This window comes from Macaca thibetana, chromosome 19 (assembly GCF_024542745.1).
Source record: "Macaca thibetana thibetana isolate TM-01 chromosome 19, ASM2454274v1, whole genome shotgun sequence".
Taxonomy (NCBI): Eukaryota; Metazoa; Chordata; class Mammalia; order Primates; family Cercopithecidae; genus Macaca; species Macaca thibetana.
Genome location: NC_065596.1, coordinates 5,940,702 through 5,963,946, shown reverse-complemented (window position 1 = coordinate 5,963,946; position 23,245 = coordinate 5,940,702). Strand labels below are relative to the sequence as shown.

Genomic DNA, 23,245 nt, shown 5'->3' with positions numbered 1-23,245 from the left:
AAACAAACTGTTGAACTAAACATACAAGAATTATAGCCAGGCGCAGTGGCTCATGCCTGTAATCCCAGCACTTTGGGAGGCCGAGGCAGGCGGATCACAAGATCAGGAGTTCAAGACCAGCCTGACCAACATGGTGAAACCTGATCTCTACTAAAAATACAAAAATTAGATGAGCGTGGTGACGGGCACCTGTAGTCCCAGCTACTCATGAGGCTGAGGCAGGAGAATCGCTTAAACCCGGGAGGCGGAGGTTGCAGTGAGCCTAGATCGCACCACTGCACTCAAGCCTGGGTGACAGAGTGAGACTGTGTCTCAAAAAGAAAAAAAAAAAAGAATTCTAGCCAGGTACAGTAGCTCACACCTGTAATCCCAGCACTTTGGGAGGCCAAGGCGAGTGGATCACCTGAGGTCAGGAGTTTGAGACCAGCCTGGCCAACATGGTGAAATCCTACGTCTAGTAAAAATACAAAAATGAGCCAGGTGTGGTGGTGGGCACCTATAATCACAGCTTCTGGGGAGGCTGAGGCAGGAGAATCGCTTGAACCCAGAAGGAGGAGGTTGCAGTGTGCTGAGATCGCACCACTGCACTCCAGCATGGGTGACAAAGTGAGACTCTGTCTCAAATTAAAAAGCAACAGGCTGGGTGTGGTTACCTCATGCCTGTAATCCCAGCACTTTGGGAGGCCAAGGCGGGTGGATCACAAGGTCAGGAATTCAAGACCAAGCTGGCTAACATGGTGACACCCTGTCTCTACTAAAAATACAAAAATTAGCTGGGCGTGGTGGTGTGCACCTGTAATCCTAGCTACTTGGGAGGCTGAGGCAGGAGAATGGCTTGAATCCGGGAGGCAGAGGGTGCAGTGAGCCGAGATCATGCCACTGCACTCCAGCCTGGGCAACAAATCGAGACTCAGTCATCTCAAAAACAACAACAACAACAACAAAAAAAACCAATTGTTGAATTAAATATATAAGAATTCCAGGCCGGGTGCAGTGGCTCACGCCTGTAATCCCAGCACTTTGGGAGGCCGAGGCGGGTGGCATCACGAGGTTAGGAAATCAAGACCATCCTGGGTAACGTGGTGAAACCCCGTCTCTACTAAAAAAAATACAAAAAAATTAGCCGGGGGTGGTGGCGGGCACCTGTAGTCCCAGCTACTCGGGAGGCTGAGGCAGGAGAATGGTGTGAATCCGGGAGGCAGAGCTTGCAGTGAGCCGAGATCATGCCACTGCACTCCAGCCTGGGCGACAGGGCGAGACTCCGTCTCAAAAAAAAAAAAAGAATTCCAGTTCTCATTGACTTCTTTTTCTTCTTTCTTTCTTTTTTTTTTTTTTTTTTTTGAGACTGGGTCTCCCTCTGTTACCCAGCCTGGAGTACAGTGGTGCAATCCTAGCTTACTGCAGCCTGGAACTCCTGGGATCAGGTAATTCTTCCGCTTCAGCCTCCCAAGCATATGGGACTACAGATGTGCACCACCATGCCCAGTTAATTTTTTTTAGAAACAAGTTCTCAATGTTTCCCAGGCTGGCCTTGAACTCTTGGGCTGAATGGATCTTCCAGCCTCTGCCTCCCAGTCATTGACTTTCCCATGAATGATGGCAGCAGAACCTGGGAGCGATATTATCAACAGTGTACTGTGGGCTTACTGTGTTCTAACTCTTGTAAGGATTTTGCCTACGTGATTTCATAAAGTTAAGCCTCTTGCCCAAGGCCATTCAGTTAGGATGTGACAGAGCTGGATTTAAAACTCAGGTATGTGTAATTCCAGGGCTCTGAAACAGTCTTCATGTGCCCAAGAACTTGTGTGTTTATCTTCCAAGCTCTCAACAACCGTCAGAGATAGATGTTGTGATTACACAGACTTGCAATGAACAGAGACTCAGAGAAGTTACAAATATAATTCATAACATACACACCGTATGGAATCTCAATAACAATAATTACTTGTAAATATTAATTTTATTTATTTATTTATTTATTTATATTTTTAGACAGAGTCTCACTCTGTTCCCAGGCTGGAGTACAGTGGCACGATCTCAGCTCACTGCAACCTCTGACTCTCTAGTTCAAGCGATTCTCCTGCCTCAGCCTCCCAAATAGCTAGGATTATGGCCATGCGCCACCACACCCAGCTAATTTTTGTAGTTTTTTTTTAGTAGGGACAGGGTTTCACCATGTTGGCCAGGATGGTCTTGATCTCCTGACCTCGTGATCCGTCCGCCTCGGCCTCCCAAAGTGCTGAGATTATAGGCGTGAGCCACCGCACCCAGCCTAATTTTATTTATTAAACCTAATGACACACTTCTCAAAAGCAAACATTTATGTAGCGATTACTATTCACCTTGTTTTGTTCAAACATTTAACTTGGATTATCTCACTTTAAAAAAGGCATCCTAGCGGCCAGGAGTGGTGGCTCACACCTGTAATCTCAGCACTTTGGGAGGCCGAGGCCGGTGGATCACCTGAGGTTGGGAGTTCGAGACCAGCCTGGCCAACATGGAGAAACCTCGTCTCTACTAAAAATACAAAATTAGCAGGGTGGGGTGGCGCATGCCTGTAATCCCAGCTACTTGTGAGGCTGAGGCAAGAGAATCCCTTGAACTGGGGGGGCGGAGGTTGTAGTAAGCCTAGAGTGCACCATTGCACTCCAGCCTGGGCAACAAGAGCGAAACGCCATCTCAAAAAAAAAGGCATCCTAGGTAGGGTGCAGTGGCTCATGCCTGTAATCCCAGCACTTTGGGAGGTCGAGGTGGCCAGATCACCTGAGGTCGGGAGTTTGAGACCAGCCTGACCAAATGGAGAAACCCCATCTCTACTAAAAATACAAAATTAGCTGGATGTGGTGGCACACGCCTGCAATCCCAGCTACTCCAGAGGCTGAGGGAGGAGAATCACTTGAACTGGGGGGGCAGAGGTTCCGATGAGCCAAGATCCTGCCATTGCACTCCAGCCAGGGCAACAAGAGCAAAACTCCATCTCAAAAAAAAAAGGCATCCTTGTCTGGGCGCGGTGGCTCACTCCTGTAATCCTAGCACTTTGGGAGCCCGAGGCAGGTGGATCACGATATCAGGAGTTCAAGGCCAGCCTGGCCAACAGTATAACCCCGTCTCTACTAAAAACACAAAAAATTAGCTGCCCATGGTGGCACTAATGTCTCACTTTGTCACCCAGGCTGGAGTGCAATGGCACGATCTCGGCTCACTGCAACCTCCGCCCTCCGGGTTCAAGTGATTCTCCTGCCTCAGCCTCCTGAGTAGCTATGATTACAGGCACCTGCCACCACGCCAGGCTAAATTTTTTTTCTATTTTTAGTAGAGACGGGGTTTCACCATGTTGGCCTGTCTGGTCTCAAACGCCTGACCTCAGGTGATCTACCCGCCTCGGCCTCCCAAAGTGCTGGGGTTACAGGTGTGAGCCACTGCGCCCGGCCTGTTTGTTTTTTGAGACTGGGTCTCACTCTGTTGCCCAGGCTGGAGTGGGATCTTGGCTCACTGCAACTGCTGCCTCCTGGCCTCAAAAGATCCTCCCACCTCAGCCTCTTGAGTAGCTGGGACCACAGGCTCGGGCCACCGGCCCAATTTTTTTTTTTTTCCCCAGTTGTAGCTGTGAGGCATTTTATTACAGAAATCTGGTACTCGTATACACAAATCAGTATGAACTTAAAATTCATCATACATTTTCTTCCTTTTTTTTTTTTTTTTTTTTTGAGACAAAGTCTCACTGTTGCCCAGGCTGGAGTGCAGTGGCACCATCTCGGCTCACTGCAACCTCCGCCTCCTGGGTTCACGCCATTCTCCTGCCTCAGCCTCCAGAGTAGCTGGGACTACAGGCGCCGGCCACCACGCCCGCCTAATTTTTTTGTATTTTTAGTGGAGACGGGGTTTCACCGTGTTAGCCAGGATGGTCTCCATCTCCTGACCTCGTGATCTGCCCACCTCGGCCTCCCAAAGTGTTGGCATTACAGGCGTGAGCCACCGCGCCCGGCCCATTTTCTTCATTTTTTAGTTTGTCCTTCTTTTTTTTGAGACATGGTCTTGCTCTATCGCCCAAGCTGGAGTGCAGTGGTGCGATCTTGGCTCACTGCAACCTCTGCCTCCCGGGTTCAAGCGATTCTCCTGTCTCAGCCTCCTGAGTAGCTGGGATTACAGGCTCTCGCCACCACGCCCGACTTTTTTTTTTTTTTATTTTTAGTACAGACGAGGTTTCACCATATTGGTCAGGTTGGTCTCGAACTCCTGATCTCGTGATCCGCCCGCCTCGGCCTCCCAAACTGCTCGGGTTACAATTACGGGATGTGAGCCACTGCGCCCAGCCTGTAAACCCTTTTTAAAAAATTCCCCAGCGCATTCCTCCAAAACAACGTGGAAGTGTAAATGGAAACCAGGATTGGGCGCGGTGGCTCACGCCTGTAATTCCAGCACTTTGGGAGGCCGAGGCGGGCGGATCACCTGAGGTCGGGAGTTCAGGACTAGCCTGACCAACATGGAGAAACCCTCTCTACTAAAAACACAAAATTAGCCGGGCATGGTAGCGCATGCCTGTAATTCCAGCTGCTCGGGAAGGCTGAGGTAGGCGAATCGCTTGAACCTGGGAAGCGGAGGTTGCGGTGGGCCAAGATCGCGCCATTGTACTCCAGCCTCGGCAACAAGAGCTTAACTCTGCCTGGGGAAAAAAAGGAAATTTAAGACTAAAATCAGCAAAAGTGGAGCAGGTTTGTCTGAACACAGATGAGTATGATTCCCTGCCTGGAAAGCAGGACACCTGAGTGTGGTTTGGTCGCTGACCATTGTAGCATTTACGACCTTGGGGAGGGTTACCGCTCTGGGACGCCAGTCAGTCACACCATCTATAAAAATGGGACACTTCTCAGCCTTCCTTCTTTCGGGCTGCTTTGAAGTCTGGGCTTCTGGAAATACGCAGGCGCGAGACGAACTGTTTGATTGGCTATTCATTGTGACGCGCCCGCGAGCTGCAGCTCCGTCTAAGCCCCGCCTTTTCCTGTCGTGACTCCACGCACGCAAGCGGCTCCAGGGTACGCCGCCGCCACGCGCGCTCGCACGATCGGTGCGTGGTGACGTTGCGCCGGCGCGGGCGCCATCCCGGAAGCGCGAGCAAGGCCGCCAGATGTGCAGGTGCCGCCGCTACCGACGCCGGGGCCGAGTTTGGGGTGGGGCTGGGGACTCCAGGGCCTCGGGGAACCGGTCCGGGTCGGGCGCGGCCCCCGGGCTGCGGTGGGATGGGGTGCGCCGCTGGCCACATCTGGTCATTCCTGCTGCGCACAGGCATCAGTTTCCCCGTCTGCTCAATGGATACGCAGGCGGCGCCGCGGGCTGGATCTGGATCCGGATCAGGGGCATAGAAATTGGGCCCGCCTGTGTTCTGGGTGTGTCGTGTAACCTGGAGCTGGGCGTTGCCCGGTCTGTGCCTCAGTTTCCCCGTATTGTAGGGGACGGGGCGTGAGGGGGGTATTTGAGCCCCTCCCCACTTGGGGTTTTTCAGAGCTTGGATGGCTGAGTTAAATTCTGTTAAATAACCTGGATATAGAACCGTGGTGCTTCTCTGTCTCTCCATGTGAGTTTTGGCAACTGAGCCCGCCCCTGTGAGCCTCAGTTTCACTCGGAGATGATTGTGTTTGCCTCGTAACAGTGATTGAGGATTAACTGAAGTGCTCTACAAGTGTTTGCCCGTAATATGTTCTTAGAGACCCCTGGGATGCTGTCAAAATGCTGATTCCCGGACCCTGTCCCGGGACTTCTTCACACTCCTCTTGGAGAAACAGCCTGTCCTGAACTCCCCTCATTATCACCTTTGGTTTCAGTTGCCACAGACAGCACTGTGAGATCGTCATTCTACCTTATTCCCGTTTTATGGTTGAAAAAAACTGATTCAGAAGGGTGAAGTGGCTCTCCCATGGTCAAACAGCCTACCTCTCTGCGTTTCTTCAATAAATCTACATTTGGAGTTGGGATCAGAGCTTTTGCTGGGTCAATTTCACTGTGTATGTGGAGCAGACTAGCAGTAATCAGAGAAGGCTTCTTGTGAGAGGAAGTTGCTGGGGGACGGGAGGGAAGTGCCAGGAACCCCCCAGCCCTCACATCTGGGAGCCAGAGACAGAAAAGAGTCCTGTTTTGAAGCAGGAGTGTATCCTAGAAGGTCCCAATACTGTGCCTCTCTGGCACTAGCTATGGACCTCCCTCTCCAGGTGTCTTTCTTTTTTTTTTTTATTTATTTTATTTTATTTATTTATTTATTTATTTATTTATTTATTTATTTTGAGACGGAGCCTCGCTCTGTCGCCCAGGCTGGAGTGCAGTGGCCGGATCTCGGCTCACTGCAAGCTCCGCCTTTCGGGTTCGCGCCATTCTCCTGCCTCAGCCTCCCGAGTAGCTGGGACTACAGGCGCCCGCCACCTCGCCCGGCTAGTTTTTTGTATTTTTTAATAGAGACGGGGTTTCACCATGTTAGCAAGGATGGTCTCGATCTCCTGACCTTGTGATCCGCCCGTCTCGGCCTCCCAAAGTGCTGGGATTACAGGCTTGAGCCACCGCGCCCGGCTTCTTTTTTTTTAAGTTGAGATGGAGTCTCCCTCTGTCGCCCACACTAGAATGCAGTGGCTTGATCTTGGCTCATTGCAACCTCTGCCACCTGGGTTCAAGCAATTCTCCTGCCTCAGCCTCCTGAGTAGCTGGGACTACAGGTGCCCGCCATCATGCCTGGATAATTTTTGTATTTTTAGTAGAGATGGAGGTTTCACCATGTTGTCCAGGCTGGTCTTGAACTCCTGACCTCAAGTAGTCTGCCCACCTCGGCCTCCGAAAGTGCTGGGATTACAGACGTGAGCCACCACGCCCGGCCTCTGAAACCTTTTCTGATCCAGTAGAAGTAGGTTTCTCTGTTTCTTGGCTATTAAATGTGTGGGCCTCAGAGGCAAACTATATCAAGATCCTAGATTTTTCCTGAACTCCCTAGGAGGGTTAGTGCAGTAGCCCCTCTTCCCCTGGTTGCTTCTGGAAGTCCCTGCCTGCCATTACAGTCATCCGTGTGCCAGTAAAACTGGGAACCTCAGAACCATCTGGGTTACTGGGGCCCACGGATTGGCTTTGAGTGCCTGCAATTCTTGGCTTTAGTTTGCTAATAAAAGTGTCATGTCATGTAATCTCAGCACTTTGGGAGGCCGAGGCAGGCGGATCACGAGGTCAGCAGATCCAGACCATCCTGGCTAACATGGTGAAACCCTGTCTCTACTAAAAATACAAAAAATTAGCCAAGCGTGGTGGCGGGCACCTGTAGTCCCAGCTACTCGGGAGGCTGAGGCAGGAGAATGGCGTGAACCCGGGAGGCAGAGCTTGCAGTGAGCCGAGATCGCACCACTGCACTCCAGCCTGGGCAACAGAGCGAGACTCCGTCTCCAAAAAAAATAAAATTAAATTTAAAAAAGCATCATGTCAGAGCTGAGTTTGAAAGGTTCTGTTGCCCTTCCCCACAACAACATTCTGACATTCTGGCAGTCCCTTGCTATGAACCAGGTTCCGGGTCAGGCTCTGGTGACAGACACGCCTCTTCCTTTTTTTTTTTGAGACAGAATCTGTTGCCCAGGCTGGAGTGAAGTGGCGCAATTTTGGCTCACCACAACCTCTGCATTCCGGGTTCAAGCGATTCCCCTGCCTCAGGCTCCCGAGTAGCTGGGAGTACAGGTGCCTGCCACCATGCCTGGCTAATTTTTATATTTTCAGTAGAGACGGGGTTTCACTATGTTGGCCAGGCTGGTCTTGAACTCCTGACCTCAGGTTATCCACCTGCCTCGGCCTCCCAGAGTGCTAGGATTACAGGCGAGAGCCACCGTACCCGGCCACCTCTGCTTTTTTGGAGCTGACATTGTTGTGGGGGTGACAGGCAAATGGGTTAGCTGATGACTAGGATAATTTCATGAAGATGTGAACCAGTGAAGCAATTAAATCAAGGTAAAGTGTGGCTGGATGCGGTGGCTCATGCCTGTAATCCTAGCACTTTGGGAGACCAAGGCAAGAGGGTTGTGTCAGCCTAGGAATTTAAGAGCTGCCTAGGCAGCATAGCGAGATCCTGTCTCTTAACGAACAAACAAAAACAAGGTAAAGTAGGCTGGGTGCGGTGGCTCATGCCTGTAATCCCAGCAGTCAGGGAGGCTGAGGCGGGTGGATCGCCTGAAGTCAGGAGTTCAAGACCAGCCTGGCCAACATGGTGAAATCTCGTCCCTACTAAAAACTACAAAAATTAGCCAGGTGTCATGGCAGGCACCTGTAATCCCAGCTACTCGGGAGGGTGAGGCAGGCGAATCGCTTGAACCCAGGAGGCGGAGGTTGCGGTGAGCTGAGATCGCGCCATTGCGCTCCAGCCTGGGCAACAGGAGTGGAACTCCGTATCAAAAAGAAAGAAAAAGCAAGGTCAAGTAGTAAGAGAAGCAGTAAGAGTGACCGGAATAGGGGTCCCTGACCTCTTGGGAGAGGAGACATTGGAGGTGGTGATGATTTGCTGAGGCAGCCACACACGTTCAGCTTGTGAGGACAGCAGGTGTGTGACGGGGGATGAGGGAGGAAGCTGGCAGATCTGTGCAGATGAGAGGTGCCTGTGGCCTTGGGCTCATGGAAGTGGGAGGTGATGGGATTCTAATGTGCTTGGGTACAGTTTACAAATACAACCTCTCTTAGTTTGCCCAATACCTCCAAATTCCTGGGCTGGCACACCTGAGGTTCAGGTGGCATGACTGAGCCACAGTCACACATCCCCACTGTAGGATACCACCACGGTTGGGTTAGATTCCAGCACATGGGGGTCCCAGCCTGGCCTCTTGGTCCCACCTCACCTGGTGAGTGGTGCAGACCACTCTGTTCTTGCCTGTTTCAGGCAGCGGAGGAGGAGGACGAGATGGACCTCCCGGACTCGGCCTCGAGGGTCTTCTGCGGCCGCATCCTGAGCATGGTGAACACAGATGATGTCAACGCCATCATCCTGGCCCAGAAGAACATGTGAGTGGCGGCTGGGGGATGTGAGTGTGGGAAGGAATCCACGGGCTGGCCAACATTCTTGTCTTGCCCGCCCCTACCCGGGGCCCACACTGGTGATAAAATGAAGGAAATGAGCAAATCTGTTGCTGGCTCCAAAGTAAATTCCTTCCCAGCCTGGAGGCGAGGCCTTGGCACGGGAAGCAGGGCTTTGGGGAGGTTTTGCAGCTGTGGACGGCTTGGCGGGGGGCCGCAGGGGCTCCTGTCCCGAGGCCTGGGGTGGGGAGAGTTGAAGGACCAGAGGGGGCCATATGCAGGGTTTTTTGTTTATTTGTTTCTTGTTTTTGAGACAGAGTTTCGCTCTTGTTGCCCAGGCTGGAGTGCAATGGCGTGATCTCGGCTCACTGCAACCTCTGCCTCCTGGGTTCAAGTGATTTCTCCTGCCTCAGCCTTCCAAGTAGCTGGTATTACAGACATGTGCCACCATGCCCAGCTAATTTTTGTATTTTCAGTAGAGGTGGGTTTCAAGTCAGATTCAGATGTGACTCTGGGGAACTTCCAGACTGAGGGGAGACAAAGCCAGACACAGACCCTCCTGGCCCTATGGTGTCAGGGCTGGGCCAGAGGAACAACCTGGGGCTAGTGAAGTTAAAAGAGTCTGATTGGGCCGGGCACAGTGGCTCACGCCTGTAATCCCAACACTTTGGGGGCCCGAGGTGGGCAGATCATGAGGTCAGGAGATTGAGACCATCCTGGCTAACATGGTGAAACCCCGTCTCTACTAAAAATAAAAAAAAAATATTAGCCAGGCGTGGTGGCGGGCACCTGTAGTCCCAGCTACTCGGGAGGCTGAGACAGGAGAATGGCCTGAACCCAGGAGGCGGAGCTTCCAGTGGGCTGAGATCGCACCACTGTACTCCAGCCTGGGCAACAGAGCAAGACTCCATCTCAAAACAAAACAAAAAAAGAGTCTGATTGAATGAAGACGTAGACAAGGCTACATGAGAAGGACACCCTTGAGTAGGGTTTTGAAGGTTGAATAGGAGTTTGCTAGGTGGCTCAAAGAGTAGGTAGAACTCTGCAGGACAAGGGAACAGCCCATGCAGAGGTTGTGAAGCAGGCAAGGGCTTGGCATGAACAGTCAGCTGTGCCAGGTTGGGCAGGGCCCCGAAGCTGGGCAGGTCATGCCCTCTCTCCACCATCAGGCTGGACCGCTTTGAGAAGACCAATGAGATGCTGCTCAACTTCAACAACCTGTCCAGCGCCCGCCTGCAGCAGATGAGCGAGCGCTTCCTGCACCACACAAGGACCCTGGTAGAGATGAAACGGGACCTGGACAGCATCTTCCGCCGGATCAGGTGGGTGCTTAGCCCCACCCCAGGGCCCCAGCTGACCTCTGCCTCCACCTCCCCATGTAAGCCTCAGTTTCCTTCACATACCAGTATAAAGGGGAGATTTCTGTTTGTTTTACAAGGCTTTGCTGTGCACTTAAGTGTCTGGGACAATTCCAACCTTGGGATAAAATCTTGACGTAAGTTTATTTACTGATTGATTAATTGATCAAGACAGAGTCTTGATCTGTGGCCCCGGCTGGAGTGCAGTGGCGTCATCTTGGCTTACTGCAACCTCTGCCTCCCGGATTCAAGCGATTCTTGTGCTTCAGCCTGCTGAGTAGCTGGGATTACGGGCATACTCTACCATGCTCAGCTAATTTTTGTTGTTGTTTTATTTTTGAGATAGAGTCTTGCTCTGCTGCCCAGGCTGGAGTGCAGTGGTGCACTGTCGGCTCACTGCAACCTCTGCCTCCCGGGTTCAAGCGATTATCCTGCTTCAGCCTCCTGAGTAGCTGGGACTACAGGCGCATGCTGCCACGCCCAGCTGATTTTTTGTGTTTTAGTAAAGACGAGGTTTCACCATGTTGCCAAGGCTGGTCTCGATCTGAGCTCCGGCAATCCACCTGCCCTGGCCTCCTAAAGTGGTGGGATTACAGGTGTGAGCCTAATTTTTGTATTTTGTGTACTTTTTGTATTTTTTTTAGTAGAGACAGGGTTTCCCCATGTTGGCCAGCCTCATCTCAAACTCCTGGCCTCAGGTGATCCATCCACGTCGACCTCCCAAATGCAGGGATTATAGGCATGAGCCATCACGCTCAGCCTTGCAGTTTATTTATTCTTAAAAAACGTAACATAGTGCAGCTGAGCGTGGTGGCTCACACCTGTAATCCCAGCACTTTGGGAGGCTGAGGCGGGCAGATCACAAGGTCAGGAGATCGAGACCATCCTGGCTAACATGGTGAAACCCCATCTCTACCAAAAATACAAAAAATTAACTGGGCGTGGTGGCGGGCGCCTGTAGTACCATCTACTTGGGAGGCTGAGGCAGGAGAATGGCGTGAACCCGGGAGGTGGAGGTTTCAGTGAGCCGAGATCACGCCACTGCACTCCAGCCTGGGTGACACAGCGAGACTCTGTCTCAAATTAAAAAAAAAAAAAAGGCCGGGCGCGGTGGCTCAAGCCTGTAATCCCAGCACTTTGGGAGGCCGAGACGGGCGGATCACGAGTTCAGGAGATCGAGACCATCCTGGCTAACACGGTGAAACCCCGTCTCTACTAAAATACAAAAAAAATTAGCCGGGCGAGGTGGCGGGCGCCTGTACTCCCAGCTACTCGGGAGGCTGAGGCAGGAGAGTGGCGTGAACCCGGGAGGCAGGGCTTGCAGTGAGCTGAGATCCGGCCACTGCACTCCAGCCTGGGCAACAGAGCTAGACTCCGTCTCAAAAAAAAAAAAAAAAAAAAAAAAAAAAAAAGGTAACATAGTGCTAGACACATAATGAAAAGGCAGGAATGGCCAGGCACAGTGGCGCATGCCTGTAATCCCAGCAGTTTGGGAGGCTGACGCAGGCGGATCACCTGAGGTCAGGAGTTCGAGACCAGCCTGGCCAACGTGATGAAACCCCGTCTCTATTAAAAATACAAAAAACCGCCAGGCGCGGTGGCTTACGCCTGTAATCCCAGCACTTTGGGAGGCCGAGGCAGGCGGATCACGAGGTCAGGAGATCGAGATCATACTGGCAAACACGGTGAAACCCTGTCTCTACTAAAAATACAAAAAAATTAGCCGGGGCCGGGCGCGGTGGCTCAAGCCTGTAATTCCAGCACTTTGGGAGGCCGAGACGGGCGGATCACGAGGTCAGGAGATCGAGACCATCCTGGCTAACACGGTGAAACCCTGTCTCTACTAAAAAAAATACAAAAAACTAGCCGGGCGAGATGGTGGGCGCCTGTAGTCCCAGCTACTCGGGAGGCTGAGGCAGGAGAATGGCGTAAACCCGGAAGGCAGAGCTTGCAGTGAGCTGAGATCCGGCCACGGCACTCCAGCCTGGGCCACAGAGCGAGACTCCGTCTCAAAAAAAAAAAAAAAAAAAAAAAAAAAAAAAAAAATTAGCCGGGCACAATGGCAGGCGCCTATAGTCCCAGCTTCTCGGGAGGCTGAGGCAGGAGAATGGCGTGAACCCGGGAGGCGGCAGAGCTTGCAGTGAGCCGAGATCGTGCCACTGCCCTCCAGCCTGGGCGACAGAACGAGACTCCGTCTCAAAAAAAAAAAAAAAATACAAAAAATCAGCTGAGCACGGTGGCACGTGCCTGTAATCCCAGGTACTCGGGAGGCTGAGGGAGGAGAATCATGTGAATCCAGAAGGTGGAGGTTGCAGTGAGCCAAGATGGCACCACTGCATTCCACCCTGGGTGACAGAGCGAGATTCTGTCTCAAAAAATAAAAAAAAGAGTTTATCAGAGTAGAGGAGGCCACATGTAAGAAGGGGCCTTGTAGGGGGAGCCCCCAGCCAGTGCCTAGGCTCAGAGCACCCAGAGTCTTAACTAGTTGGGGGTTGTTGCCTACCCTGGGGCTGGAGGCCGGCTGGTGAGTGACTGTCAGGGCCGTGGCTGTGGGGCCGAGCACCTGGAGAGAGTGAAGATGTGATGTGATGAACAGTGTGGGGTTCTCACTCCCGTCTCCCCTTGCCCTCAGCCGGCAGCAGGGGCCTGTGACTGGCACAAGGCCTGGCCTGCCTGCTCAGCAGGTTAAGCCCTGTGTGCCTTCTTTCCCCTGCAGGACGCTGAAAGGGAAACTGGCCAGGCAGCACCCAGAGGCCTTCAGCCGTAAGTGTCACACAGGGCTCCGGCTCCCGAGCATGTCAGCACTCTCCGCCCAGGGCAGGCTTCTGGAAGGCCACCTTGGGGCCTGATCCTGAGACCAGGCTGTAATGGGCAGTGGGTCTGGAGAAACCTGGGGCGGGGGCGGGGGCGGGGTGCTGGCCTGGTCTTCTCGGCAGCCTACAAGGCTGGCGCTAGGACGGGAGTCTGTGCCCTGTGGGGAGGCCGCACAGGGAATGTGGATAAGTGGCATGATGATCCTTATCCCCGTGTGCATCATGAGCCCCTGTGAACCAGGCTGTTACCCACAGTCACCCATGAGGTGGGGACTGTGAGTATCCCCGTTTCATGGAGAGGGAAACAGAGGCCCAGAGGGGCAGGACTTGAGTGCACATCCGTCTGGCTAAAGAGCCCGTCTGTTCTCTGGGGTACCACTCCATGTTGCCACCACCTTAAAGGGCTCTGCAGGCTGAGCCTGGGTTCATCCCATCTGTTGAAAAGGCCGACGGCTCTCCATCTTAGGGCCTCCAACAGCAGTTTACAGAGCAGAGAGCCGGGCTGAGGGGAGGTCATGTACCTAGGCCAGGTAGTACAGTGAGCCAGGCTTGCCCTCACGGCTCCTGTAGGCCCAACCCCAGAGCTTGTGTCCCTTCCTCACCTCACCTTGAAGGGAGAGCTCTTCCCTGCCTGGACCTCAGTTTCCTCCTCTACAAAATAAAAATGGGCCAAGTCTGCCGGGCGCGGTGGCTCATGCCTATAATCCCAACACTGGGAGGCCGAGGCGGGTGGATCACCTGAGGTCGGGAGTTCAATACCAGCCCTACCAACATAGAGAAACCCCGTTTGTAGTAAAAATACAAAATTAGATGGGCGTGGTGATGGGCACCTGTAGTCCCAGCTACTCGGGAGGCTGAGGCAGGAGAATTGCTTGAACCCGGGAGGCGGAGGTTGCAGTGAGCTGAGATCACACCATTGCACTCTAGCTTGGGCAACAAGAGCGAAACTCCGTCTCAAAAAAAAAAAAAAAAAAAAGGGCCAAGTCATGCCCCCATGGGGTGAGGGCAGCCATTATGGGTCACATGGACAATAAATCCTACATCCCAGTGCTTCGCAAGGTGACAACACCAACTCTTGGGCCTCCTTCCTCCAGATATCCCGGAGGCGTCCTTCCTGGAGGAAGAGGATGAAGACCCCATCCCACCCAGCACCACGACCACCATCGCCACCTCAGAACAGAGCACGGGCTCATGTGACACCAGCCCCGACACCGTCTCGCCCTCCCTGAGCCCTGGCTTCGAGGACCTGTCCCATGTCCAGCCTGGCTCCCCAGCCATCAACGGCCGCAGCCAGACAGATGATGAGGAGACGACGGGCGAATAGACCTACTGCCCGGTGCCTTGAGGGGTCTCAGGGCAGCAGCATACAAGGTGGCAGCGGGTAACCCTGCCTTGTTCTGTCACCCAGGGCTCCTTTGCTGCCCCGTTCTGTCACTCAGGGCTCCTAGGGGAACAGGGCTGTCTCCCGAGGGGTGTGAAATTCCTGGGGGGTCTTTAATTCTGGCTCCTTCCTTCCTCAGAACGCCTCTCTTCTGCAAGACCCCTCTGCCATGCCAGGGCACGCCCATTCCGGCTGGAGTCGCAGGGCTGGGCACGGGAATTTTTCCAGAGCTGAGCCTGACGTCTGCTCTGAAGAATGCTTGAAAGGTTCCCAGAGACCAGAGCCAGATGTCCCCCACCCCCGGTCAGGACCTCCTTGAGGTGCACAAGCACGGTCTCCTCTGAGTTCACCCCAGCCCACCCCTGCACCCACTAATTCTGCTTTTCCTGCCCCTTGCTCCGTAAAAGTATCAAATACTGTCTCCTTGGTATCTCAAAGAGGTTTCTGAGACAGGTAGAAGTCTTGAGATGGAGGCTGGCCATCCATTCAGCCCTGAGCATGCTGAGGCCTGTGTTTCTCTGAATAGAGGTGTGGAACCTGAGGGGCCAGCAGGCCTCTCTGAGGGCCTCCATGGAGCAAACGGAGCCACCTTGGGAAAGAGTTTAATGGAATATTTTTGTACCCAATGTTTACAGATGGCTGTTGGGAAGTTATCAATAAAAAGACACCATTACTAAAAAGGGAAAAGTACACCTAGCCATGGCTTCTTCCATCCTTAGGCCAAGCAACCCAAAAGATGGGCAAGTGCTGGATGTGGGGCTGGGGGCCCTGCTGGAGGGAGGTGCAGACAGTCAGCCACCACAGAGCTAGAAAGAGACGTGGCCCTTTTTTGGAATCCCCCTGGTGGGAGCTAGAACTACCCAAGTTCTCATCACCTGCTAGGTCTTCCCTCACGCTGCTCTCACTGCTCACAATACTACCGTTCCCATCCTCCTTTCATAATTCCTCCTCCAGATCTCAGTCTTCCTCCAGATCTGGGAGCCACACTAAATCCACTTCCCATTGGGAAGCTGAGGTGGGTGGATCACCTGAGGTCAGGAGTTTGAGACCAGCCTGGCTAACATGGTGAAACCCCGTCCCTACTAAAAATACAAAAATTAGCTGGGCATGGTGGCGCATACCTGTAAACCCAGCTATTTGGGAGGCTGAGGCAGAATTGCTTGAATCTAGGAGGCAGAGGTCGCAGTGAGCCAAGTTCGCATCACTGCACTCTAGACTGGGCAACAAGAGCGAAACTCTTGTCTCAAAAAAGAAAAAGAAATTATGTTCCTAAAGACATCTTCCCAGACATTAGAGTGTCTGCTTTTGCCTGGTATAGTAACGCCTGCAAATGTTCAAGGAAATAAACAGGTACCCCTGTTAAGCCTATAGGTGACTTCTCATTGCTCCCCATCTTCTCTGTACTCAGCACTTTTGTATTTTTTATTTATTTATTTTTTTGGAGACAGCATCTCTCTTTGTTGCCCAAGCTGGAGTGTAGTGGTCCAATCATGGGTCACTGCAACCTCAAAACCCTGGGCTCAAGCAATCCTCCAACCTCTTAAGTAGCTGGGACTACAGGTGCGCACCACCACACCTGGATAATTAAAAAAATTTTTTTGTTTTTTTGTAGATTCAGGGTCTTGCTATGTTTTCCAGGCTGGTCTTGAATTCCTGGTCTCAAGTAATCCTCCCTCTTTGACCTCCCAAAGTGCTGGGATTACAAGTGTGAACCACTGCACTCGCCCTGGCCCTTTTTTTGTTTGTTTGTTTGAGATAGACTCTCACTCTGTCGCCCAGGCTGCAGTGCTGTGGCATGAACTCAGCTCACTGCAACCTCCACCTCCCAGGTTCAAGTGATTCTCCTGCCTCAGCCTCCTGAGTAGCTGGGATTACAGGCATGCACCACCATGCCCAGCTAATTTTGTGTTTTTAGTAAAGATGGGGTTTCTCCATGTTGGTCAGGCTGGTCTCCAACTCCCCACCTAAGGTGATCCACCTGCCTCTGCCTCCCAAAATGCAGGCGTGAACTACCGGGCCCAGCCTGCCCTGGCACTTTTTAGCCACCCACAAATCTGGATCCTACATTGAAAAGAGACCCTGCCGGGTGCAGTGGCTCACGCCTGTAATCCCAGCACTTTGGGAGGCCGAGGCGGGCGGATCACCTGAGATCGCGAGTTCGAGACCCCCCCCCCCCCCCCGGTCCCTACTAAAAATACAAAATTAGCTGGGCATGGTGGCGCACACCTGTAATCCCAGCTACTAGGAAGGCTGAGGCAGGAGAATTGCTTGAACTCGGGTAGCGGAGGTTGCGGTGAGTCAAGATCCCGCCACTGCACTCCAGCCTGGGCAACAAGAGCGAAACTCCGTCACAAAAACAAAAGACCTTGAGTCCCGCTTGGAACCTTTTGTCAGGCACCACCACCTTTCTGGTCGAATGCGGTAGTCCCGTCAGCTCTCCCTGCTGCTGTCCTGAAATCCATTCAGGCACAGCGGCCGAAAGCTTTATAACAACCGATTCCAGGTGTTAGGTGCTTTCCCAGCCCCGATTCGTGCGTCCTGGACCCGCAGTCCTCTGCTTAATACCTTTGCTTTATTAGAAAACGTTCTCCTCTACTCCGTTCAAGTATTCGCTGAGGACCCGCCAAGCGTCAGCGGTTGTCAGTGGCCCAGAGGCAGCGGGCGCAAACACCAGGAGAGGTGCAATCATCTCCTCTAGTGAGTCGGCGGGCGGGGCCCATACCCGGAAGCGGGTGGGCGACGCTCACCCACGTGCACTGCGGCTTCGTTTGCCAGCATCCAAGATGGCGGCAGGACGGGGCCCAAGGCGCGGCGCGAATTGTGACGCAGGCGTCCGGCGTGCTCCGTGCGCAAGCGCCTTCGGCGGAGATTAGGTGGTTTCCGGTTCCGCCGTCCTCTTTTTCTTCAGCGAGGCGGCTGAGCTGGTTGGTGGCGGCGGTCGAGCGGGTGCGCGCCGGTCCGGGGGCGGGTGGGGGCCTGCGGGAGGCCGCAGGGGCCTGGGCGGCAGAAGAGGTGGCCCTGAACCGGCTCATGCGGGCCAGTCTCGGCGGGGTGGCTGGGCAGGGCTCTCGAGATCGCGGTTCCGAGCCCAGACCTGGGCCCAGGAGGCGAGCGCCGTTTTGGAGAGGAGCCTGCGTGCTCTGCCTGCCAGCGTGACCCCACGAGGCCTCGGGCGGGAAGGCGTCCTCTGGGCAGATCCGAGTTAATGAGAGAGGGGTATTGAGCATGTAGCGTTAACTCTGCCAGTCACTGCGTGTAAATACTTTGGAAATACTAAATTCCTCGAGCTGAGTGTTCATACCTGGCTCCATTACTGTGTCTGTAAGGAGGGGCTGGTGGTAGCGTCTGCCTTTTAGACTCTTCTTTAGACTATTTGTATTTTTTTCAGAAGGAGTCTCGCTCTGTCGCCTAAGCTGGAGTTCTCGGCTCACTGCAACCTCCACCTCCCGGGCTCGAGCGATTTTCCTGCCTCAGCCTCCCGAGTAGCTGGGATTAACAGGCGCCCGCCACCACGCCCAGCTGATTTTTTGTGTTTTTAGTAGAGACGGGGTTTCACCGTGTTGGCCAGGTTCATCTTGAACTCCTGACCTCAAATGATCCGTCTGCCTCGGCCTCCCAAAGTGCTGGGATTACAGGCTTGAGCCCCTGCACCCGGTCGATTCTTTTGCCTTTTTAAGTCAACTTTTATATGTAAACAATGCTTGGCAAGTGGTTGGTAGATACTAAGTGATGTTTGTGGTTTGGGGTCAAGGCAAGAAGTGGGGTCTGGAGAGTTTTGGCGTAATTGAGAAGGAAGCTAAGAGTGTTGGGTGCCCCAGCTTGGAGTTAGAGAGAGGAGAGAGGCTGCGACAGGAAGGCATGTGTGTTGTAGGGGATGGCTTCCCATCCAGGCTGGCAGCGGGAGCAACCTGTGGAGGAGATCAGGACGTGGCTGTGGTGGGAGAGGGTGGGACGGTTCTCAGGGAAGATGAATCTGACAAGATGATGCCAAAGGGTATTTATTCCATCAGGAGATACTGACGGGTCCTTCTGCTGCTAAGCCTAAGGAGAATAACCACAGTCTGTGTTCCTGAAGAGCGCCCATGCAGTCAGGAGGGTGGAGGACATGTGGTCCTTAGTTCCAGGACATGTGTAGACTCCAGGCCAGGGTGTGTGAGAAGCTTAGTAGGGCCAGGCTTGGAGGAGTGGAAGGAAGACAGGTACTGGGGCAGGACCAGTTGGGCTCGGTGCAGGCAAAGGGATAGCATCTGGGGTGTAGGCACCTGAGCTTGCGCCACTCAGGCATGCATTGCTCACCAGTCTCTCCTGCCTCTCCTCCTCCAGCAGACGCAAACATGCAGATCTTTGTGAAGACCCTCACGGGCAAAACCATCACCCTCGAGGTCGAGCCCAGTGACACCATTGAGAATGTCAAAGCCAAAATTCAAGACAAGGAGGGTGAGTCGGGACTGGGTGTGGGGGCTCTGGCTATGGACTGGGAATCCCTCTCTGCCCAGGGGAGTTTCAGTCCTGTGTGGGTTGGTGCTGGCTTTAGACAGACCTGTTTTGCCCTTGTTTCTCCATGTGATCTGAAGAACGTCTGTTATCTCTACCTCAGTTCGCCATTTTGAGAGACTAGGGGTAGTGCTGGAACTCCTCTGCCGGGGACACTGCCAGTAGTATGCTCCACAGAGCCTCTAACTGAGCTTTCCTCCCCCTAAGGTATCCCACCTGACCAGCAGCGTCTGATATTTGCTGGCAAACAGCTGGAAGATGGCCGCACTCTCTCAGACTACAACATCCAGAAAGGTACTAGGGTTGGGGTTGCTGGGCAGGGACCCAAGATCCCCAGGTAGGAAAAGAGCATTGATGGCTTCAGTCAGGGGTTGGGGAGCAGTTCAAATGACTTGTGTTTTGTTTAAAATAATGGGACTGGGCACAGTGGCTCACGCCTGTAATCTCGGCACTTTGGGAGGGTGAGGCGGGTGGATCACCTGAGGTCAGGAGTTCCAGACCAGCCTGGCCAATGTGGTGAAATCCCGTTTCTATTAGAAACACAAAAATTAGCTGGGTGCAGTGGCTCAGGCCTGTAATCCCAGCACTTTGGGAGGCCAAGGCAGGCAGATCACAAGGTCAAGAGAGATAGATCATTCTGGCCAACATGGTGAAATTCCATCTCTACTAAAAATACGAAAATGAGCTAGGCATGGTGGTGCATGCCTGTAGTCCCAGCTACTCAGGAGGCTGAGGCAGGAGAATTGCTTGAACTTAGGAGGCAAAAAAAAAAAAAAAAAAAGAGTCATAATGTGAATTTTTTTATCATTGCAATAAGGAAATTAGTGTCACTTGTTGGAGTGACAAGAATTCAGTGTCCTTTTTTTGTGAGACAGTCTCACTCTGTCACCCAGGCTGGAGTGCAGTGGCGTGATCTCTGCTCACTGCAACCTTCGCCTGCCGGGTTCAAGCAATTCCTCTGCCTCAGCCTCCCAAGCAGCTGGGATTGCAGGTGCCCCCCACCACGCCCGGCTAATTTTTTTTGTATTTTTAGTAGAGACAGGGTTTCACTATGTTGGCCAGGCTGGTCTCTTAAAGTGCTGGGATTACACGCGTGAGCCACTGCGCCCAGCCTAGACTTCGTGTCTGACCTTGCCTGAACCACTTAGAAGTCGGCTTCCGGCCGGGCGCGGTGGCTCAAGCCTGTAATCCCAGCACTTTGGGAGGCCGAGGCAGGTGGATCACGAGGTCAGGAGATCGAGACTATCCTGGCTAACATGGTGAAACCCCGTCTCTACTAAAAATACAAAAAAAAAAAAAAAACTAGCCGGGCGTGGTGGCGGGCGCCTGTAGTCTCAGCTACTTGGGAGGCTGAGGCCGGAGAATGGCGTGAACCCGGGAGGCGGAGCTTGCAGTGAGCCGAGATCATGCCACTGTACTCCAGCCTGGGAGACACAGCGAGACTCCGTCTCAAAAAAAAAAAAAAAAAAAAAAAAAAAAAAAAAAAAAAAAAAGAAGTCGGCTTCCATATTAGAAACCCAGATGGATACCTCAGTTGGCATGTGTGTCTCATCAGACTCCCCCAGGGCTCGTGGTCAGTGCTGAGATGGAGATTTCCTGGGGCAGGCCTGGCTGGGACAGTGTATCTTCCACACATAGAACACTCGGGGGATCCCGACTTGGTGTCCCCATCACACTTGAGAAAGCACCAGACTATAGGCCCTGGAGGGCCCTGCCCCTCTGACTGAGGAGCTAGGGCTGGGCTCAGTCGCTGTCCTTCTGGCTGTCTCCTGCAGAGTCCACCCTGCACCTGGTGTTGCGCCTGCGAGGTGGCATTATTGAGCCTTCCCTCCGCCAGCTTGCCCAGAAATACAACTGCGACAAGATGATCTGCCGCAAGTATGTGTGCTCCGATGCTTGGGAGGCTGTGGGGGCTGCCAGAGTCGGGGTATGCCCTCATCCGTCCCTCCTGTCTCTCTGCAGGTGCTATGCTCGCCTTCACCCTCGTGCTGTCAACTGCCGCAAGAAGAAGTGTGGCCACACCAACAACCTGCGCCCCAAGAAGAAGGTCAAATAAGGCTCTTCTTTCCTTGAAGGGCAACCTCCTGCCCAGGCCCCGTGGCCCTGGAGCCTCAATAAAGTGTCCCTTTCATTGACTGGAGCAGCAACTGGTGTCCTCATGGCTGGTCTGTCCAGGGAGGTAGCTAAAGAGTGGGCATCTCCCTTAGGGACTCTACTCAGCACTCCATTCTGTGCCACCTGTGGGGTCCTCTGTCCTAGATTCTGTCCCACCTGCATTGGTCCCTGTCCTATGCCCCTGACTCTGGATTTGTCATCTGTAAAATTAGAGTAAAAACCTCAGTCCTCCATCCTGGCGAACACGGTGAAACCCCGTCTCTACTAAAAACACAAAAAAATTAGCCAGGTGTGGTGGTGGACGCCTGTAGTACCAGCTTCTCGGGAGGCTGAGGCAGGAGAATGGCGTGAACCCGGGAGGCGGCAGAGATTGCAGTGAGCCCAGATCATGCCACTTTACTCCAGCCTGGGCGACAGAACGAGACTCCGTCTCAAAAAAACCTCAGTCCTGTAATTGGTGGGACTGAGGATTACTGTTGTCATTGCTGGGATCCGTCAGGCACTTTGAGGTGTCCCTCAGGCCTTGGCCCTGAAGTGCCTAGGTGTGTGGAGATGGGTAGAAAATTAGGTACACCCAATGGTGTAGAACATTGGTTCTCAAATTTTTTTATTTTATAGAAATGGGGCCAGGCGCGGTGGCTCAAGCCTGTAATCCCAGCACTTTGGGAGGCCGAGATGGGTGGATCACAAGGTCAGGAGATCGAGACCATCCTGGCTAACATGGTGAAACCCCATCTCTACTAAAAAATACAAAAAACTAGCCGGGCGAGGTGGCGGACGCATGTAGTCCCAGCTACTCGGGAGGCTGAGGCAGGAGAATGGCGTAAACCCGGGAGGCGGAGCTTGCAGTGAGCTGAGATCCGGCCACTGCACTCCAGCCTGGGAGACACAGCAAGACTCAGTCTCAAAAAAAAAAAAAAAAAAAAAAAAAAAAGAAATGGGGTCTCACTGTGTTGTCCAGGCTGGTCTTGAACCTGGGCTCAAGCTATCCTCCCTCCTCAGCCCCTCAGTGTTGGGATTACAGGCAAGAACTGCCATTCCTGACCCAGTTCTCAGTTTTTTGGGGTTTTTTTTTTTTTTTTTTGAGACGTAGTCTTGTTCTGTCGCCCAGGCTGGAGTGCAGTGGCGCTATCTCGGCTCACTGCAAGCTCCGCCTCCTGGGTTCACACCATTCTCCTGCCTCAGCTTCCCGACTAGCTGGGACTACAGGTGCCCGCACCACGCCTGGCTAGTTTTTTGTATTTTAGTAGAGACGGTGTTTCACCATGTTAGCCAGGATAGTCTCGATCTCCTGACCTTGTGACCCGCCCGCCTCGGCTTCCCAAAATGCTGGGATTACCGGCGTGAGCTAGCATGCCTGGCCCAGTTCTCAGTTTTGAACCTGAGGCCGTGACATCACTCTCGGTCTGCAGTCAGTGCTGTGCCTCTTAAGAAGGGCAAGCCTTGGTGTTTTCCCCTTAAGGTCACCCAGGCTGGAGTGCAGTGGTGTGGTCATGGCTCCCTGTACCCCGGAACTCAGGCTCGGGTGATCCCCTCTCTTTTGCCTCCCAAGTAGCCAGGACTACAGGTGTGCACACCACCACATTCAGATAATTTGGTGTTTTTAAACTTTGTAATGATTAGTAGGCTGAAGCGGGCAAATCATAAGGTCAGGAGTTTCTTAGATGTGTTGGGGTGAGCAAAGACTTAATTCCTGTTGTATTATTTACTGATGTAAAATTTTGAGACAGTCTCACTGTCACCCAGGTTGGGGTGCAGTGGTACGATCATAGCTTGCTGCAGCCTTGATCTTCCAGGATCTTGCCTCAGCCTCCTGAGTAGCTGGGACTACATGCTTGTGCCACCACACTCGGTTAATATTTTGTAGAGATGGGGTCTTGCTATGTTGCCCAGGCTGGCTTCAAACTCCTCAACTTAAAAGCCTCTTATTTAGTTTTGTTTTTTTATCACTTTTTTTTTTTTTTTTTTTTTAAGATGCAGCCTTGCGCCCATTGTGCAGGCTGGAATGCGGTGGCACAATCTTGGCTCACTGCAGCTTCCACCTCGGATTCAAGCGATTCTCCTTTCTC

The 23,245-nt window shown here is 52.9% G+C and overlaps 4 protein-coding genes across 20 annotated transcripts in view; 3 read left to right on the top strand and 1 right to left on the bottom strand.

Annotated features, from left to right (window-relative positions):
* The window catches only part of KXD1 (KxDL motif containing 1), a 233,117-nt gene extending 217,863 nt beyond the window's left edge, over positions 1 to 15,254 (top strand). For 2 of the 4 annotated variants that reach the window (XM_050769831.1, XM_050769830.1), the window contains exons 2-7: positions 5,081 to 5,133; positions 8,882 to 9,003; positions 10,185 to 10,337; positions 13,090 to 13,136; positions 14,281 to 14,557; positions 14,707 to 15,254. In XM_050769831.1, coding sequence (XP_050625788.1) covers positions 8,903 to 9,003; positions 10,185 to 10,337; positions 13,090 to 13,136; positions 14,281 to 14,510 — 531 coding nt within the window. In that variant the 5' untranslated portion in view covers positions 5,081 to 5,133; positions 8,882 to 8,902 and the 3' untranslated portion in view covers positions 14,511 to 14,557; positions 14,707 to 15,254. Of the gene's footprint in view, positions 1 to 5,080; positions 5,169 to 8,881; positions 9,004 to 10,184; positions 10,338 to 13,089; positions 13,137 to 14,280; positions 14,558 to 14,706 lie in introns of those variants that run through there. The other 2 variants (XM_050769832.1, XM_050769833.1) reach the window with 2 other exon arrangements.
* Positions 1 to 23,245, bottom strand: part of FKBP8 (FKBP prolyl isomerase 8) — a 212,805-nt gene that overhangs the window by 19,795 nt on the left and 169,765 nt on the right. The gene's annotated exons all lie outside the window — the stretch shown is intronic.
* Positions 1 to 23,245, top strand: part of REX1BD (required for excision 1-B domain containing) — a 280,166-nt gene that overhangs the window by 123,143 nt on the left and 133,778 nt on the right. The window lies entirely within an intron of this gene.
* UBA52 (ubiquitin A-52 residue ribosomal protein fusion product 1) lies at positions 17,333 to 21,208 on the top strand. Of its 7 annotated transcripts, none has more exons than XM_050769857.1 (5): positions 17,349 to 17,491; positions 18,894 to 19,004; positions 19,269 to 19,355; positions 20,837 to 20,939; positions 21,024 to 21,208. In XM_050769857.1, exons 2-5 carry the CDS (start codon positions 18,902 to 18,904, stop codon positions 21,115 to 21,117), a joined length of 387 nt encoding a protein of 128 aa, XP_050625814.1. In that variant the 5' UTR covers positions 17,349 to 17,491; positions 18,894 to 18,901; the 3' UTR covers positions 21,118 to 21,208. The 7 variants fall into 7 exon arrangements, with proteins under 7 accessions (XP_050625810.1, XP_050625809.1, XP_050625808.1 ...); XM_050769856.1 differs by having other exon boundaries at positions 17,350 to 17,513; XM_050769855.1 differs by having other exon boundaries at positions 17,353 to 17,513; positions 18,891 to 19,004.